Source organism: Capra hircus, chromosome 2 (genome assembly GCF_001704415.2).
Source record: "Capra hircus breed San Clemente chromosome 2, ASM170441v1, whole genome shotgun sequence".
NCBI lineage: Eukaryota > Metazoa > Chordata > Mammalia > Artiodactyla > Bovidae > Capra > Capra hircus.
Window position 1 is genome coordinate 2646773 of NC_030809.1, and position 19290 is coordinate 2666062.

The 19290-nt window shown below is 49.2% G+C and overlaps 1 protein-coding gene across 2 annotated transcripts; it reads left to right on the forward strand.

The window, feature by feature from the left end:
- Positions 2782–11155, forward strand: LOC106503221 (aflatoxin B1 aldehyde reductase member 3). Of its 2 annotated transcripts, XM_018054792.1 has the most exons (7): positions 2786–3103; positions 6575–6762; positions 6930–7034; positions 7845–7941; positions 8153–8252; positions 8827–8956; positions 10718–11155. In XM_018054792.1, exons 1-7 carry the CDS (start codon positions 2875–2877, stop codon positions 10877–10879), a joined length of 1011 nt encoding a protein of 336 aa, XP_017910281.1. In that variant the 5' UTR covers positions 2786–2874; the 3' UTR covers positions 10880–11155. The 2 variants fall into 2 exon arrangements, with proteins under 2 accessions (XP_017910288.1, XP_017910281.1); XM_018054799.1 differs by lacking the exons at positions 8827–8956; positions 10718–11155 and adding an exon at positions 8346–8820 and having other exon boundaries at positions 2782–3103.

Below are 19290 nucleotides of genomic sequence, written 5' to 3' on the forward strand. Positions count from 1 at the left end.
AACTTTTTCACTCTCCCCTTTCACTTTCATCAAGAGGCTTTTTAGTTCCTTTTCACTTTCTGCCATAAGGGTGGTGTCATCTGCATATCTGAGGTTATCGACATGTCTCCCGGCAATCTTGATTCCAGCTTGTGCTTCATCCAGCCCAGCGTTTCTCATGATGTACTCTGCATATAAGTTAAATAAGCAGGGTGACGATATACAGCCTTGATGTACTCCTTTTCCTATTTGGAGCCAGTCAGTTGTTCCATGTCCAGTTCTAACTGTTGCTTCCTGACCTGCATATAGGTTTCTGAAGAGGCAGATCAGGTGGTCTGGTATCCCCATCTCTTTCAGAATTTTCCACAGTGTATTGCGATCCACAGAGTCAAAGGCTTTGGCATAGTCAATAAAGCAGAAATAGATGTTTTTCTGGAAATCTCTTGCTTTTTCCAGGATCCAGCGGATGTTGGCAATTTGATCTCTGGTTCCTCTGCTTTTTCTAAAACCAGCTTGAACATCTGGAAGTTCACGGTTCATGTATTGCTGAAACCTGGCTTGGAGCATTTTGAGCATTAGTTTACTAGCGTGTGAGATGAGTGCAATTGTGTGGTAGTTTGAACATTCTTTGGCATTGCTTTTCTTTGGGACTGGAATGAAAACTGACCTTTTCCAGTCCTGTGGCCAGTGCTGAGTTTTCCAAATTTGCTGGCATATTGAGTGCAGCACTTTCACAGCATCATCTTTCAGGATTTGAAATAGCTCAATTGGAATTCCATCACCTCCATTAGCTTTGTTCGTAGTGATGCTTTCTAAGTCCCACTTGACTTCACATTCCAGGATGTCTGGCTCTAGGTGAGTGATTACACCATCGTGATTATCTGGGTCTTGATGATATTTTTTGTACAGTTTTTCTATGTATTCTTGCCACCTCTTCTTAATATTTTCTGCTTCTGTTAGATCCATACCATTTCTGTCCTTTATGGAGCCCATCTTTGCATGAAATGTTCCCTTGGTATCTCTAATTTTCTTGAAGAGATCTCTAGTCTTTCCCCTTCTGTTGTTTTCCTCTATTTCTTTGCATTGATCGCTGAGGAAGGCTTTCTTATCTCTCCTTGCTGTTCTTTGGAACTCTGCATTCAGATGCTTATATTTTTCCTTTTCTCCTTTGCTTTTCACTTCACTTCTTTTCACAGCTATTTGTAAGGCCCCCGCAGACAGCCATTTCTTTTCCATGAGGATGGTCTTGATCCCTGTCTCCTGTACAATGTCACGAACATCAGTCCATAGTTCATCAGGCTCTCTATCTATCAGATCTAGGCCCTTAAATCTATTTCTCACTACCACTGTATAATCATAAGGGATTTGATTTAGGTCATACCTGAATGGTCTAGTGGTTTTGAATGGTCTAGTGGTTTTCCCTACTTTCTTCAATTTAAGTCTGAATTTGGCAATAAGGTAGGTAAGTTCACAAAGATTACTAGGGTGTAGTTTTTGCTGAGTCATACAGTAAGTGTATTTTAACTTTATAAAAACTGTTTAAAAAGTAAACATAAAAAAAGGTTAAAGATTATATTTGTCCTTGTGTTTACCATTTCCAGCACTCTTCATATTGTGTGTGTGTAAATCCAGCTTTTCTTCTGTCTGAAGTATTTCTCCCAATATTTGCTATAGCGAAGACGTAAACTGAAGTGAGAGTCGCTCAGTTGTGTCTGACTCTTTGCGACTGCATAAACTATACAATCCTGGGATAATCCAGGTCAGGATACTGGAGTGGGGAGCTGTTCCCTTCTGCAGTGGATCTTCCCAACCCCAAGGATAGAACCCAGGTCTCCCACCTTCCAGGCGGATTCTTCACCAGCTGAGCTGCCACCAGGGAAGCCCGTAGTGAAAGCTCGTTGCTATGAATTCTCCCTAACCTTTGTCTGAACAAAGTCTTTGCTTTCATTTTTGAAAGGTGTTTTCATTTGAGTTCTTTCAATACTTGAACACTGGCTGGAGCCTTTGTCAAGTCCCAACAAGAGAACCACAGAGCCAGCCTCTGGGGCCTGTAAGATGGCGGGACGGCCCCAAGGCACCACCTCTGGGCCAAGACCACATTTTAGGATCTGCAGTTCAGTCGCTCAGTCATGTCCAACTCTTTGTGACCCCATGGACTGCAGCACGCCAGGCCTCCCTGTCCATCACCAACTCCCAGAGCTTGCTCAAACTCATGTCCATTGAGTCGGTGATGCCATCCCACCATCTCATCCTCTGTTGTCCCCTTCTCCTCCCGCCTTCAATCCCTCCCAGCATCAGGGTCTTTTCCAAGGAGTCAGTTCTTCACATCAGGTGGCCAAAGTATTGGAGTTTCAGCTTCAGCATCAGTCCTTCCAACGAATATTCAGGACTGATTTCCATTAGGATGGACTGGTTTTATCTCCTTGCTGTCGAAGGAGCTCTCAAGAGTCTTCTCCAACACCACAGGTTAAAAGCATCAATTCTTCAGTGCTTAGCCTTTTTTATAGTCCAACTCTCACATCCATACATGACTCCTGGGAAAACCATACCCTTGACTAGACAGGACTTTGTTGGCAAAGTAATGTCTCTGCTTTTTAATATGCTGTCTAGGTTGGTCATAACTTTTCTTCCAAGGAGCAAGCGTCTGTTAATTTCATGGTTGCAGTCACCATATGCAGTGATTTTGGAGCCCCCCCAAGATAAAGTCTGTCATCTTCAACCCTTAGGAAAGGCCCCTGCCTAGGGGTCCCGGGTAGGGGGCGGGGCTACACTCGTCACTTCGCTCCGCCCCCTGTCAGGTGGGCGGGGCCTACCTCTCCTTAAAGCGCCCGCCCTCACCGCTTTGTCCCTGGGTGCGTTCGGCTTCGGGGCGCCTGCCTTGCCCACCCTCTCGCCATGGCCCAGCCACAGTCGTACCCACGGGGTGTCCCGACCCGGCCTGCCACCGTCTTGGGCGCCATGGAAATGGGGCGTCGCATGGACGTGCCCAGCAGCGCCGCGGCCGTGCGCGCCTTCCTGGAGCGCGGCCACACCGAGATCGACACGGCCTTCGTGTATGCTGACGGCCAGTCCGAGAGCATCCTGGGCGGCCTGGGGCTCGGGCTGGGCGGCAGCGGCTGCAAAGGTAACGCCTGGCCCCCCGGACCCCGGCACCGTGACCGCCCCCGAGCCATGCACTGGCCGCGGCCGGGACCGACCGCCTTGTCCACCTTGCCCCCCTCCCCAGGCCTCCCCGCAGCTCTGTGAAACTCCCGCTTCCCAGCGCCCTTGCACATCAGCTCGGACAGTCAGACATTTGGTCTTGACTCTTTTCCTCCCATTTTCCCTTCCTCTCGGTAACGTCCCAACCGTGGCAGAGCCTGGAACGACTTGGCTAGCCCTTCTCAGGGGGCCCTGAAAACGGAATTTGGCGCTGGGCAGCCCCTTCCCCCTTTCCCTTCCCCCGCAGGTGCCCTGTACTGTCCGATCTGTAGGAGTCCTGCCCTTATTGCCCTGGCACTCCCTGGCACCGTTGCAGATCAGTCTTTGGAACCGGCGGGGACCGGTTTCCTCATTGCTCTGAGCCCCGGCCCCCTCCCTGGAGCCCTGGCCCGGCAGTTCAGTCCGCAGTGTCTCCCACTTCACCCGGGCTTCCCTGGTGCCCCAGATGGTAAAGAATTTGCTTGCAATGCAGAGACCTGGGTTCGATCCCTGGGTCGGGAAGATTCCCTGGAGAAGGGCATGGCAACCCACTCCAGTGTTCCTACCTGGAGAGTCCCCATGGACAGAGAAGCCTGGCAGGCTACAGTTCATGGGGTGGCAAAAGAGTGGGACAGGAGTGAGTGCCTAACACTTTCACTTTTCCACTTCATGCCTGGGAGCAGCAGGAGCTACCAGCAGTAGCTGGGATAGGGTGTGGGGGAGGTACCCCGTCTAACTGCTGCATCTGTGCCAGCCTCTGTCCGAAGCCATAGAAGAGGAATTGACAGTCACCCAATCCAGGGAGCTCAGAGTCTAGAGACAGCTGGGGAGCCCAGAAGAGGGTCCCCTTCCCAGAAAGGGCCAAAGAAGAATGCTCAGAAAAGGGAACATCAGACCTTGAACTGATACTTTTCCAGAAGAGGAGAAAGGGCATTCCTGGCAGTGGATGTGAGCAGTGAATGTGCAAAGGCAATGAGGTTTGGCAGTGCTGAGGTTATTGGAGCAGGCAGTGGAGCCCAGCGGAGGTTTATTGTATGGGCCCAGGGGAAGGTCCCCCACCAGTCTGATGCCATCTGCAGTGCTTATAATGTGCCGGGCAGGCACATAGTGAGGGCTCAGCAACGCTGGCTGATACTGTTAGTAGGCGTGTGGTTCTGGTAATAGTAGACGCCGTTGGCACCCTGTGCCGTCTTTCACTCTGGGGTGTCTCAGGGAGAAATGATTCACGGCATGGTAGATCTGGAGCAAGACGAGAAATGCATGGGGCTCAGAGCTGCACTCTTTCTAGGTCACTTGGCGGCCTCGCCATGACATCTCTGGTCTTATTTTTTTTTTTTTAATTTTAATTGAAGTATAGTTGATTTACAGTGTTGAGTTAATTTCAGATGTACAGCAAAGGGATTTAGTTATATATATATATATTTCAAATTCTTTTCCATCATAGATTATTATGATATTGAGTATAGTTCCTTTGCTTTACAGTAGGTCCTTGTTGGCTGTCTATTTTTATAAATATTGCTTGCTCGATCACTAAATTGTGTCCAACTCTTTGCAGCCCCATGGACTGTAGGCCTGCCAGGCTCCTTCCTCTACCCCTGGGATCTTCCTGGCGAGAATACTGGAGTGGGTTGCCATTTCCTTTTCCAGGGGATCTTCCTGATCCAGGGATCAAACCCGTGTCCCCACATCTCCTGCATTGACAGGTGGATTCTTTACCACTGAGCCACCTGGGAAGCCCTATTTTCTATATATGATTGTATATGCTAATCCCAAACTCCTAATTTATCACCCCCTTCCCCCTTAGGTAACCATAAGTTTGTTTTCTGTCCGTGAGTCTGTTTCTGCTTTGTAAATATATCATTTGTATAATCTTTTTTAGATTCCACATGTAAGCAGTATCATGTTTGTCTTTCTCTAACTTACTTTACTTAGTATGATAATTGCTAGGTCCTTCGATGTTGTTGTAAATGGCATCATTTCATTCTTTCCTGATGGCTGAGGAATATCCCATTGTATATACGTACCACATCTTGTTTATCCATTAATCTGTCCACAGGCATTTACGTTGGTCTTATTTCTGATTACTTTTCTTCTGCAGCATCTCCTCTTCCCTCCTTTAGGCTGGAACCAGCTGGGCTACAGTTCTGAAATCTCAGATTTGAAGTTAATGTCAAGAAGGGGTGTGGGCCAAAGGGGAGGAGGTGGTGGAATGGAAAATTCCAAATGAGTAGGCCTTCAGCCCTCCAACCTGGTCTCTCCCATCTCAAGGGGTCTGGCCTACTGAGGTGACTTTCCAGGAGTAAACAGCGCAGAAAGGGCTCTCTTCTCAGCCGTTAGCTTGCTCATCTGATTCTTAAAGAGGATGGGGAGAAAGGTATTTAACTCCTTCCTGAGTCACACAGGTAGCACAACACTGGCCTTTTCTCAGTTGGATGTTTCTCTGACAGAAATATAATCCTCCCCTGGGGCCCCGGTTGAGGCCTCTTGCTTCTCTTTCCTGAATTCCTGCCACAGTCTCCTTGCCATTTTCCCTGTCTCCAGACCTGTGCCCGAGGTTCTTTGTGTTTCATTTGGAGTCATCGTTCAAAACTGCAAAGCCGACCCCCTAACTTGCTGGCTGGAAGTGTTTAGAGTCGCCCTGTGGTCCCCTGAAGTCAAATTCTAAGGGGTGCCCTCAGGGCCCTTTGCATCTCTCTGGTCTGTGGCCCCTTCTCTCGTCTCGTGTACCCCCAGACCTGGTGTTTTAGGTCTGTGGGATCGCAGGCATGACTCCTCAAAGCCATGTTCTTGTCCCAGGGTAGCCTTTGACTCCTCTTGGAGATTCAAAGCCCTAGAAAGCCTTCCCTGAATTCTCAGGGCTCCTCCCCCCTACTCCTGCGTGTCCTGACCTCACTTACCCTGTGGTGTCCCCTTAGACTGTGGGTCCTTGAGGGCAGGGATCCAGAGTTGGCATTCCTCTTCCAACCTGAAGTGCCAGGCATGCCACACCCAGCTGTCTGGTAAATAGTCACTGTAGTGATAACATTAGCAGCTCATAATGAGCAAGTGTGTCAAAGTTCTGATCAATCCTCAGGGCCTCCCAGCTAGACAGTACCATTGACACTCTCAATGTACAATTGAGAAAATTGAGACTCTGCCTGTGTTTGTGTGGTGTGTGTGCACACACGCATGTGCGTGCTCAGTCATGTCCGACTCTGCGATCCCATGGACTGTAGCCTGCCAGGCTTCTCTGTCCCTGGTTTTTCCTGGCAAGAATACTGGCGTGGGGCTCAGAGAGGTTGAATCACTTGGTCAAGGTCATAGCTGGAATTGGCAGAGCTGAGGCATGAACCCAGGCCTGCCGCTTAACCATTAACCCTAGATCCTCACCAGTGATTTCTAAGTTGACCTGAACTTCTATTTTTTCCTCCCAAAGTAAAAATTGCCACCAAGGCCAATCCATTGGAAGAAAACTCTCTGAAGCCTGACAGCCTCCGGTCCCAGCTGGAGACGTCCCTCCAGCGGCTGCAGTGCCCCCGAGTGGACCTGTTTTACCTGCACCTGCCAGACCACAGCACCCCCGTGGAAGAGACGCTGCGCGCCTGCCACCAGCTGCACCAGGAGGTGAGGGCGGCCCCCACTCCCCATCCTGGCCTGTTGGTGCCCAGAGAGCAGAGGCTCCAGGGCAGTCCCGGAGCAGAGCAGGGGACGGACCCCACGCCCAGGGTTCCAGTCTCTGGGACTGGCCTTCTGGGCTGTGGGGGAGTCTGACCATGGCCTCTCCCCCGCAGGGCAAGTTCGTGGAGCTCGGCCTCTCCAACTATGCCGCCTGGGAGGTGGCTGAGATCTGTACCCTGTGCAGGAGCAACGGCTGGATCCTGCCCACCGTGTACCAGGTGAGGCCGGGGCTGCAGAGGCCCGACTCCAGGGCGCCTGCCATCCCAGGTCCTCTTGTGCCCCCCGCCCTCTCCCACTCCCCTGCTCCCAGCCTGTAGATGGCCCCTGGGGCCCTCAGGCCCTGGCCCCCCTTCCTGCCTGCTTCTGGCTCTGCAGTCAGCCCAAACTTGCCTCCCCCTTCTCCCTGGAAGGAGTGCCGGGGTGTCACTTAGATACCTCTTCCTCTGGAAGGCTTTCCCGACAGCCCAGTGGGTCCTCCAGTCTCCAGACCCCAGCTTTATGCATTGAGTGAGTATCTCTGAGAATCTGCCGTGATCACAGAAGCCACCTTTGCTCATCTGTCCTGTTTGCTTGCTTGCTTGTTTGGCTGCCTCGGGTCTCAGCTGCGTCACACAGGACCCGCATTGCGGCCCACGGACTCTCCAGTTGCGGCTCTCAGGCTTAGTTGCCCTACCAGGGATCAGACCCGTGCCCCTGGCATCGCAAGGTGGATTCTTAACCACTGAACCATCAGGAGCGTCCACTCTGCTTTGATTTTAACTCGACTCTGACATCTCCTGAAGCAGAGAGCTCACCAGGTCCACGTGTGTTTGAGAGCTCGGGGTCCAGCCCGTGGCTGGTGCCTGCGGATGTGTGTGGGATGGCAGAGCCAGGCCGCCGTCCCTTCCTGGGGCCCAGCCCCATCTCCCCGTCCACCAGTAGTGACTTTGGAAACCATGCTGGGGTCCTGGGGGTCTTGACCGAAGACTTTGAGAGCAGGCTGGGGCTCCCCGGCCGGGCCCCCGCTCAGCTGGCCCTTCTGCCTGCAGGGCATGTACAACGCCACCACCCGGCAGGTGGAGACGGAGCTCCTGCCCTGCCTCCGGCGCTTTGGACTGAGGTTCTACGCCTACAACCCTCTGGCTGGTACTGGCTGCGGGCACAGGCTCCCCTGGGTGGGAGGGCGTTCCTGACCCCGTTCTGCCCCTTCCTGACCCGGGAGAAGCCTGGCCCCAGGTCTAGGAAGAGGAGGGGTTTGCCAGGACCTCCATCCGTCCTGGTTCCCCGCCATCACCCCCACTTCCAGCGAGACGGGCTCTGGGGCAGTGCCTGGGGTCTGACCGCAGCCTTCCCGCAGGAGGCCTGCTGACCGGCAGGTACAAGTATGAGGACAAGGACGGGAAACAGCCCGTGGGCCGCTTCTTTGGGAACAACTGGGCAGAGGTCTACAGGAATCGGTGAGCTGGGGGCAGACGGCGCCAGGACGGGCAGAGTGGGAGGGGTCCCCATAGTCTGAAAGTGGGGCGTCCCTGGGGCTGCTTTCCTTTCAGGGCCTTCCCTTGCTGCCTGGACCTAGCTCTCTCGATTCCTGGAGGAATTAGGAAACCCTCTGCAAGGCTTCGTTTTGTTTTCTTGGGACCTCCGTGAGGAATGCCGATCCCTGGGCCTTATGGCCCACCTTCCAAGTCATAACTCATGCCTAAGAAAACTGGTCACCTGCCAAGGGGGAAAGACAGGGCCCCAGATGGAGGAACAGGAGGCCTGGGGCCGGGCTGTGCCCCCGTCCTGGCTTCCTGTTTCTCCAGGTAAAGTAAGGGCAGGGTTTGCGTTCTTAAGAGCAGAGACATCCTTGAGGTCTCTGGTGAGGGAGCCAGCGTCCTGGGTGGCTCTGTTGCCCAGAAAAGCAGGAGACGCCCTGCCCGAGGGGACCCTGGCCCCTCCGTGCTGCGGGGGCTTCCTGGGTTGCTCTCAGGCAGTGGCCCCCGTGTGACCCGTGGTCCTGACCCCGTGCTGCCGCCCCCACCTGTCCAGCTACTGGAAGGAGCACCACTTCGAGGGCATCGCCCTGGTGGAGAAGGCCCTGCAGGCTGCGTACGGCACCAGCGCCCCCAGCATGACCTCAGCCGCCCTGCGGTGGATGTACCACCATTCCCAGCTCCAGGTAACCTGCCCCCGCCCCCACCATCCCTGGAAGCCCTGCCCCCGCTCTCTTTGAGGAGCCAGCATGATTTAGGCTACAGTCCATGGGGTCACAAAGAGTTGGACATGACTGAGCGATTTCACTTCAGTTCAGTTCAGTTCAGTTCAGTCGCTCAGTTGTGCCCGACTTTTTGCAACACCATGGACTGCAGCACACTAGGCCTCCCTGTCCATCACCAACTCCCGGAGTTTACCCAAACTCCTATCCACTGAATCGGTGATGCCATCCAGCCATCTCATCCTCTGTCGTCCCCTTCTCCTTCTGCCTTCAATCTTTGCCAGCATCAGGGTCTTTTCAAATGAGTCACTTCTTTGCAACAGGTGGCCAAAGTATTGGAGCTTCAGCTTCAGCAGCACTCCTTCCAATGAACACCCAGGGCTGATCTCCTTTAGAATGGACTGGTTGGATCTCCTTGCAGTCCAAGGGATTCTCAGGAGTCTTCTCCAACACCACAGTTCAAAAGCATCAATTCTTCAGCACTCAGCTTTCTTTATAGTCCAACTCTCACATCCATACATGACCACAGGAAAAACCATAGCCTTGACTAGACGGACCTTTGTTGGCAAAGTAATGTCTCTGCTTTTTAATATGCTGTCTAGGTTGGTCATAACTTTCCTTCCAAAAGTAAGGGTCTTTTCATTTCATGGCTGCAGTCACCGTCTGCAGTGATTTTGGAGCCCAAAAGAATAAAGTCAGCCACTGTTTCCCCATCTATTTGCCATGAAGTGATGGGACCGGATGCCATGATCTTACTTTTCTGAATGTTGAGCTTTAAGCCAACTTTTTCACTCTCCTCTTTCACTTTCATCAAGAGGCTCTTTAGTTCTTCTTCACTTTCTGCCATAAAGGTGGTATCATCTGCATAACTGAGGTTATTGATATTTCTCCTGGCAATCTTGATTCCAGCTTGTGCTTCATCCAGCCCAGCGTTTCTCATGATGTACTCTGCATATAAGTTAAATAAGCAGGGTGACAATATACAGCCTTGACGTACTCCTTTTCCTATTTGGAACCAGTCTGTTGTTCCATGTCCAGTTCTAACTCTTGCTTCCTGACCTGCATACAGATTTCTCAAGAGGCAGGTCAGGTCAGGTGGTCTGGTATTCCCATCTCTTTCAGAATTTTCCACAGTGTATTGTGATCCACAGAGTCAAAGGCTTTGGCATAGTCAACAAAGCAGAAATAGATGCTTTTCTGGAACTCTCTTGCTTTTTCAATGATCCAGCAGTTGTTGGCAATTTGATCTCTGGTTCCTCTGCCTTTTCTAAGACCTGCTTGAACATCTGGAATTTCACGGTTCATGTATTGCTGAAGCCTGGCTTGGAGCATTTTGAGCATTACTTTCCTAGTGTGTGAGATGAGTGCAGTTGTACGGTAGTTTGAGCGTTCTTTGGCCTTAGTACACAGCTTAAGATGGGTTGTTTTATTGTATAATCACTAGCTATGGGCTTAAAGAAACTAAGGTGTTATGTGACTAAGACTAAGGAATGTAGGGAAAAAATGTTTGCCCTTTTCTCCTTCTTGAGAGCCCCAGACGCCTTTCTCTTCCTTGGGGACCCTGGACTTCTTATCAACCTACCTGAGAATTAACTCTCTCACTACGCAGGGTATAAAGAGCCTGCCCCACCCCAGGTCTTGGCAGGGGCGGGGCTGGGCGGGGGTGTGTGTGATGGGGTCTCTGTGGGGCATCAGTGCGTGACGTCCGGCCGTCTCCCCTTGCAGGGCGCCCACGGGGACGCGGTCATCCTGGGCATGTCCAGCCTGGAGCAGCTGGAAGAGAACTTGGCGGCCACTGAGGAGGGGCCCCTGGAGCCGGCCGTCGTGCAGGCCTTTGACCAGGCCTGGCGCCTGGTCGCCCACGACTGTCCCAGCTACTTCCGCTAGGCCCCCGCCCGGCTCAGGCGCCGGAGGTGTCTCCCTCTTCCGTCGCCTGTCCTGCTCTCTCCCTGGCCGGCCTTTGCCTTAAGCTGATTTCGTGGTCGTCCTCCATCGTCTGGATCCACGCGTTATTTTTCTAGACCCCTGCCTCCCTCCCAGGTGCCTTCACAACGTGTAACGCCTTGGGCTGAGCCCCTCTGGGGCGCTTCCCGTCTGAATAAAGCCAGCGCTAGCCCTGCCTGTGGCCCAGTCACTGAGTGGGCCCCGCAGGTGTCTCTCTCAGCTGCTGTGACTCGTCTCCTCCCTGCCTGCGTCTTCCTGCCCGAGGGGTGGACCCAGGAGCTGGAGCCCCCGGGGCAGAGGCGGCAGGGGGTCTCCCAGCCTGACCTCTCGATGGGGCTGCAGGCGGCCCTCACGTTCCCACATGACAGAGGGAAAGAGGGCCGTCCACCCTGAGGTGGATTTTCTGTCCGAATTATCTCGCTGGATACTCAGAAAGGGAATAATTTGGACAAAAACCTTCCAAGAAAGATAAAACCCCCCAGGATGCTGCGGGGCATTTTAACACACAGTCATTTTATCAGTGGCTTTTAAAAAAAGGGAAAAAGTGGGACTTTTCTGGAGGTCCAGTGGTTAAGACTCTGCGCAGGGTGCAGGTTCGATTCCTGCTTGGGAATTGAAGATCCCACATACTGGAAGGCCTACCCCTCTGAAAACAGAGGCAGTGCCTTCACGCTTAACTGAATTCTGCTGGCGTCTGCTCATCTACAGATTCTTAGCTTTACTGCTGTGCCTCCCTCTGTTAGTGTGGGCCTAGGCAGCCAGGACCCCAGTTTCCCTCAGCAAATCCCTGCTCCAAGTAGGAGGCACCCAAGGCTGGAGAAGAAAGGAAATCCCAGGTCTGGTTGTTTCTGTTAGAACATCACGCCCTGGGCGAGCGATGTGAGCCAAGCAGCAGGAGCAGGCAGCTCCTGAACCTGTCTCTTAAGTGACGACAGGGCTCAACTTGGAAATGCAGCCGAAGCCACCAATCAGAGGCTCCTGAGTCCAAAGAAAGGTCCTACTTGCCATCTAGAAGGAGACACTGCAGATAGTTTGATTATTTGGAACTTCCCTTTGTCTTCACCCGTGACACAATGAATGCTTCCCAAAACGGGGTAATCTCCCTGCTTGTATGATCAGCCATTGTTGCCCAACAAGCCACCCCAAAACTGAGTTGCTTAAGACGACAAAATCTGAAATTGACCTAAGAAGATTCAATTCAATTTCTATCAAAACCCTGCTAGATTTTTTCTTACAGATACTGACAAAATTATTTTAAAATTCGTATTTGAAATTCAAGGGATAGAGAATTGCCAAAACCAGCCAGAGCAAAGTCCTCCAGTTCCTGATATCAAAGCTTACTACAAAGCTACAGAGATAAAAATCAGTATGGGTTGGCATAAGGATGGGACTGATGGGACAGAGTGGAGAGTCCAGAAAGAATTTCACAATAGCTTAAAAGCAGAAACAGTCCAAAAAGCCCAACAACTGATGAATGCATCAATTAAAAGTGATATGTCCATACCAAGGAATATTATTCAGCCAATGAAGTAATGAAACACCTATTACATGGATGAACCTGTTTTTCTGTAAGCTTTACTTACATTTTAAGTTCAAAAGATTTGTCAGCAAAAGAAATCAGTTGTTACACAGAAACAATTTTGATTTGTTATAATTATTTGTCTTAATTTCAATATACAGTTATTAAGTAGAAACAGTAAAGAAAGTAACTCTACATATATCACCAAATTGGGCTGACCAACATCCCAACTTGACCGGTGCTGCAAAGTCCCCTGTTAACAGCGTATGGAGTCTCGACTGGGAAAGAGTCCCAGGCAGTGTGTCCATCCCATAGGTGAGCCTTCAAGTTGCAGTTTCGGCTCCAGCTTATAATTCCAGGGCGCAAACTGATATGCAAAAATGCAGCTCTGGTTTTACTTTCACAATCCTGTTTGTTTCACTTTGGGAGTCGCAAGACTTCTTAGACTTACGGGCTTGGACGGGCCTTCAGGGGCTTCAGAGATTCCAAGACCTCCTCCCCTTCTTACCTAAAGTGCTGCCTGACTTGCTGTGCTTGCAGGCGGGCACAGAATCCTGCAGTGTCTATGCGGGTCAGAAGCAAGTCAGAGGCCTGCTCTCCTGCTTCTGAAGCCTGGACAAGACTACCTCCCTTCTAATTTCCCTAACAGAACCCTGAAGGTGATACACAGAGTGAAAGAGGACAGTTCCAAAAGGGCTCGTATGATCTGATTTTTGTGGCCTGTCTAGAATGGGGAAATCTGTTAGAGACAAAAACTAGACTTGTGGTTCCCTAGGGCTGAGAGATGGGTTGGAGATTGACTGCTGAGGAATACAGGTTTCCTTTGGGGGTGATGAAAATGGAGCAACTGGAGATTAACTGTGAATGAGTACAGGTTTCTTCTGTTGTTCAGTTGCGAAGTTGTGTCCGACTCTCTGCGACCCCATGGACGCACACCAGGCTCCCCTGTCCACCATCTCCCGGAGCTTACTCAAACTAATGTGCCTTGAATAGGTGATGTTTCTTCTGGGGGTGATGAAAATGCTTTAAATTTGATTGTGATGGTTGTACAAGGCTGAATACACTAAAAACAAAACACACTATCCTCTTTAATGTGTTCTTTTTTAAAGACCTGTGTCCGCTCTTGGCTGTGCTGGGTCTTTGTTGCTGGGTTTTCGCTAGCTGCAGAAGGTGGGGCTGTTCTTCGCCGAGGCGCTGGGGCTTCTCTCTGCAGTGACTTCTCTCGCTGCAGCGTGCGGCTCCAGGCCACACAGGCTTCAGCAGTGGGCTCCGTACTTGTCGCCCGTGGGCTTGGTTGGCATATGGACTCTTTCTGGACCAGGAACTGATCCTGTGTTCCAGTGGTTCGGAGTCTGAGAGCTATAGGGTGGGCACTTCTGCCTCATATGGGGTCAGGAAGCCTGCTGCTGATATCAGGCGGGTCTTTTGGCAACAGTTACAAAGGGCTCAGTCAGCTTCGGACGTGACCTTCCTTCTGGCCTCCGTATCTGTGGCCTTGGTACAAGGCCTCACAGCTGTGGCCTTGGGGCAGGACTCCACAGAATTGTTTTTGTGAGGTGCAGATGCTTTGATGTGCTGGTTAGAAGCATTCATGATACCTAGGGATTGCCTCCATAACTTCAGCAGAAAGCATTAAGGGGAACAGCCGATACTGCAAAGCCTTCAAAGTCAAGGAACTGTACCAGCACCACTTATAGGGGAGAAAATGTACCCTTATGGTACTTTTGGTAACTTACGGTTACCAAAGGGGAAAGGCAGGGAGGGATAGACTAGGAGTTTGGACTAACATATGCACACTGCTGTGTATAAAACAGATCATCGGAAATGACCTGCAGTATGTAGGGAACTATACTCTGTATTTTGTAATAACCTACAAGAGAAAAGAATCTGAAAAAGAACATATGTAAGAGTTGAATAAAGCATTTCCCAACTCCTATAAAGCAAATTATTAGCTCCTGGCCCCAGACATGAAGGCTAAACACTCACATTGTCATACCCTGAGAAAAGAGCATTATAACCTGGAAATTCTGTTAAATCACTGTATGAAGTTACCAGATAAACATCTAAATGTGAAAAAGAGGCTCCTCAAGTTAAAAAAAAAAAAAAAAAGATTTGAAAGTGTTCTCAGTTCAGTTCAGTTCAGTTCAGCCGCTCAGTCGTATCCAACTCCTCGTGACCCCATGAATCACAGCACGCCAGGCCTCCCTGTCCATCACCAACTCCCGGAGTTTACCCAAACCCATGTCCATTGAGTCGGAGATGCCATCCAGCCATCTCATCCTCTGTTGTCCCCTTTTCCTCCTGCCCCCAATCCCTCCCAGCATCAGGGTCTTTGAAAATGAGTTAACCCTTTGCATGAGGTGGCCAAAATATTGGAGTTTCAGCTTCAGCATCAGCCCTTCAAATGAACACCCAACACTGATCTCCTTTAGAATGGACTGGCTGGATCTCCTTGCAGTCCAAGGGACTCTCAAGAGTCTTCTCCAACACCACAGTTCAAAAGCATCAATTCTTTGGCGCTCAGCTTTATTCACAGTCCAACTCTCACATCCATACATGACCACTGGAAAAATCATAGCCTTGACTAGATGGACCTTTGTTGGCAAAGTAATGTCTCTGCTTTGTAATATGCTAACTAGCTTGGTCATAACTTTCTTCCAAGGAGTAATCGTCTTTTAATTTCATGGCTGCAGTCACCATCTCCAGTGATTTTGGAGCCCCAAAAAATAAAGTCTGACACTGTTTCCACTGTTTCCCCATCTATTTCCCATGGAGTGATGGGACCAGATGCCATGATCTTCGTTTTCTGAATGTTGAGCTTTAAGCCAACTTTTTCACTCTCCTCTTTCACTTTCATCAAGAGGCTTTTTAGTTCCTCTTCGCTTTCTGCCATAAGGGTGGTATCATCTGCATATCTGAGGTTAGTGATATTTCTCCCGGCAATCTTGATTCCAGCTTGTGCTTCCTCCAGCCCAGCATTGCTCATGATGTACTCTGCATATAAGTTAAATAAACAAGGTGACAATATACAGCCTTGATGTACTCCTTTTCCTATTTGGAGCCAGTCTGTCGTTCCATGTCCAGTTCTAACTGTTGCTTCCTGACCTGCATATAGGTTTCTCAAGAGGCAGGTCAGGTGGTCTGGTATTTCCATCTCTTTCAGAATTTTCCACAGTGTACTGTGATCCACAGAGTCAAAGGCTTTGGCATAGTCAATAAAGCAGAAATAGATGTTTTTCTGGAACTCTCTTGCTTTTTCCAGGATCCCAGCAGATGTTGGCAATTTGATCTCTGGTTCCTCTGCCTTTTCTAAAACCAGCTTGAACATCTGGAAGTTCACGGTTCATGTATTGCTGAAACCTGGCTTGGAGCATTTTAAGCATTACTTTACTAGCGTGTGAGATGAGTGCAATTGTGCGGTAGTTTGAGCATTCTTTGGCATTGCCTTTCTTTGGGATTGGAATGAAAACTGACCTTTTCCAGTCCTGTGGCCACTGCTGAGTTTTCCAAATTTGCTAGCATATTGAGTGCAGCACTTTCACAGCATCATCTTTCCGGTAAGTGCCCATTATGTTACTGGAGATCAGTGGAGAAATAACTCCAGAAAGAATGAAGGGATGGAGCCAAAGCAAAAACAATACCCAGTTGTGGATGTGACTGGTGATAGAAGCAAGGTCCGACGCTGTAAAGAGCAATATTGCATAGAAACCTGGAATGTTAGGTCCATGAATCAAGGCGAATTGGAAGTGGTCAAACAGGAGATGGCAAGAGTAAACGTCGACATTCTAGGAATCAGCGAACTAAAATGGACTGAAATGGGTGAATTTAACTCAGATGACCATTATTATATCTACTACTGTGGGCAGGAATCCCTTAGAAGAAATGGAGTAGCCATCATGGTCAACGAAAGGGTCTGAAATGCAGTACTTGGATGCAATCTCAAAAACAACAGAATGATCTCTGTTCGTTTCCAAGGCAAACCATTCAATATCACAGTAATCCAAGTCTGTGCCCCAACCAATAACGCTGAAGAAGCTGAAGTTGAATGGTTCTATGAAGACCTACAAGACCTTTTAGAACTAACACTCAAAAAAGATGTCCTTTTCATTATGGGGGACTGGAATGCAAAAGTAGGAAGTCAAGAAACACCTGGAGTAATGGCAAATTTGGCCTTGGAATACGGAATGAAGCAGGGCAAAGGCTAATAGAGTTTTGCCAAGAGAACGCACTGGTCATAGCAAACACCCTCTTCCAACAACACAAGAGAAGACTCTACACATGGACATCACCAGATGGTCAATACTGAAATCAGATTGATTATATTCTTTGCAGCCAAAGATGGAGAAGCTCTATACAGTCAGCAAAAACAAGACCAGGAGCTGACTGTGGCTCAGATCATGAACTCCTTATTGCCAAATTCAGACTTAAATTGAAGAAACTAGGGAAAACCACTAGATCATTCAGGTATGACATAAATCAAATGCCTTGTGATTATACACTAGAAGTGAGAAATAGATTTAAGGGCCTAGATCTGATAGATAGAGTGCCTGATGAACTATGGACTGATGTTTGTGACATTGTACAGGAGACAGGGATCAAGACCATCCTCATGGAAAAGAAATGGCTGTCTGGGGAGGCCTTACAAATAGCTGTGAAAAGAAGAGAAGTGAAAAGCAAAGGAGAAAAGGAAAGATATAAGCATCTGAAAGCAGAGTTCCAAAGAATAGCAAGGAGAGATAAGAAAGCCTTCCTCAGTGATCAACGCAAAGAAATAGAGGAAAACAACAGAAGGGGAAAGACTAGAGATCTCTTCAAGAAAATTAGAGATACCAAGGGAATATTTCATGCAAAGATGGGCTCCATAAAGGACAGAAATGGTATGGATCTAACAGAAGCAGAAGATATTAAAAAGAAGTGGCAAGAATACACCAAAGAACTGTACAAAAAAGATCTTCACAACCAAGATAATCATGATGGTGTGATCACTCACCTAGAGCCAGACATCCTGGAATGTGAAGTCAAGTGGGCCTTAGAAAGCATCACTATGAACAAAGCTAATGGAGGTGATGGAATTCCAATTGAGCTATTTCAAATCCTGAAAGACGATGCTGTGAAAGTGCTGCACTCAATATGCTAGCAAATTTGGAAAACTCAGCAGTGGCCACAGGACTGGAAAAGGTCAGTTTTCATTCCAATCCCAAAGAAAGGCAATGCCAAAGAATGCTCAAACTACCGCACAAATGCACTCATCTCACACGCTAGTAAAGTAATGCTTAAAATGCTCCAAGCCAGGTTTCAGCAATACATGAACCGTGAACTTCCAGATGTTCAAGCTGGTTTTAGAAAAGGCAGAGGAACCAGAGATCAAATTGCCAACATCTGCTGGGATCCTGGAAAAAGCAAGAGAGTTCCAGAAAAACATCTATTTCTGCTTTATTGACTATGCCAAAGCCTTTGACTCTGTGGATCACAGTACACTGTGGAAAATTCTGAAAGAGATGGAAATACCAGACCACCTGACCTGCCTCTTGAGAAACCTATATGCAGGTCAGGAAGCAACAGTTAGAACTGGACATGGAACGACAGACTGGCTCCAAATAGGAAAAGGAGTACATCAAGGCTGTATATTGTCACCTTGTTTATTTAACTTATATGCAGAGTACATCATGAGCAATGCTGGGCTGGAGGAAGCACAAGCTGGAATCAAGATTGCCGGGAGAAATATCACTAACCTCAGATATGCAGATGATACCACCCTTATGGCAGAAAGCGAAGAGGAACTAAAAAGCCTCTTGATGAAAGTGAAAGAGGAGAGTGAAAAAGTTGGCTTAAAGCTCAACATTCAGAAAATGAAGATCATGGCATCTGGTCCCATCACTTCATGGGAAATAGATGGGGAAACAGTGGAAACAGTGTCAGACTTTATTTTTGGGGGCTCCAAAATCACTGGAGATGGTGGTTGCAGGCATGAAATTAAAAGACGATTACTCCTTGGAAGAAAGTTATGACCAAGCTAGTTAGCATATTGCAAAGCAGAGACATTGCTTTGCCAACAAAGGTCCGTCTAGTCAAGGCTATGGTTTTTCCAGTGGTCATGTATGGATGTGAGAGTTGGACTGTGAATAAAGCTGAGCGCCAAAGAATTGATGCTTTTGAACTGTGGTGTTGGAGAAGACTCTTGAGAGTCCCTTGGACTGCAAGGAGATCCAGCCAGTCCATCCTAAAGGAGATCAGTGTTGGGTGTTCATTTGAAGGACTGATGCTGAAGCTGAAACTCCAATACTTTGGCCACCTGATGCGAAGAACAGACTCATTTTCAAAGACCCTGATGCTGGGAGGGATTGAGGGCAGGAGGAGAAGGGAATGACAGAGGATGAGATGGCATCACCGACTCAATGGACATGGGTTTGAGTAAACTCTGGGTTTTGTTGATGGACAGGAGGGTCTGGCGTGCTGCAGTCCATGGGGTCTGCAGAACTGACTGAATTGATATCACACCCCATGTATGAATGTACCACAAGTTGATTGGTTGTTTCCAATCTGGGGCTCTTGTGAATGAACTGACATAAACATTAATGTGTAAGTATTTGAATATTGAGCTTCTCTTCTCAGGTGGCACTAGTGGTAAGGAACCCATCCGCCAATGCAGGAGACTTAAGAGGTGCAGTTTCCATCCCTGGGTCGGGAAGACCCCCTGGAGGAGGAAATGGCAACCCACTCCAGTATTCTTGCCTGGTGAATCCCATGGATAGAGGAGTGTGGCGGGCTACAGTCCATGGGGCCGCAAAAGAGTCAGACACGACTGAAGTGACGTAGCGTGCACTGGTGGCTCAGC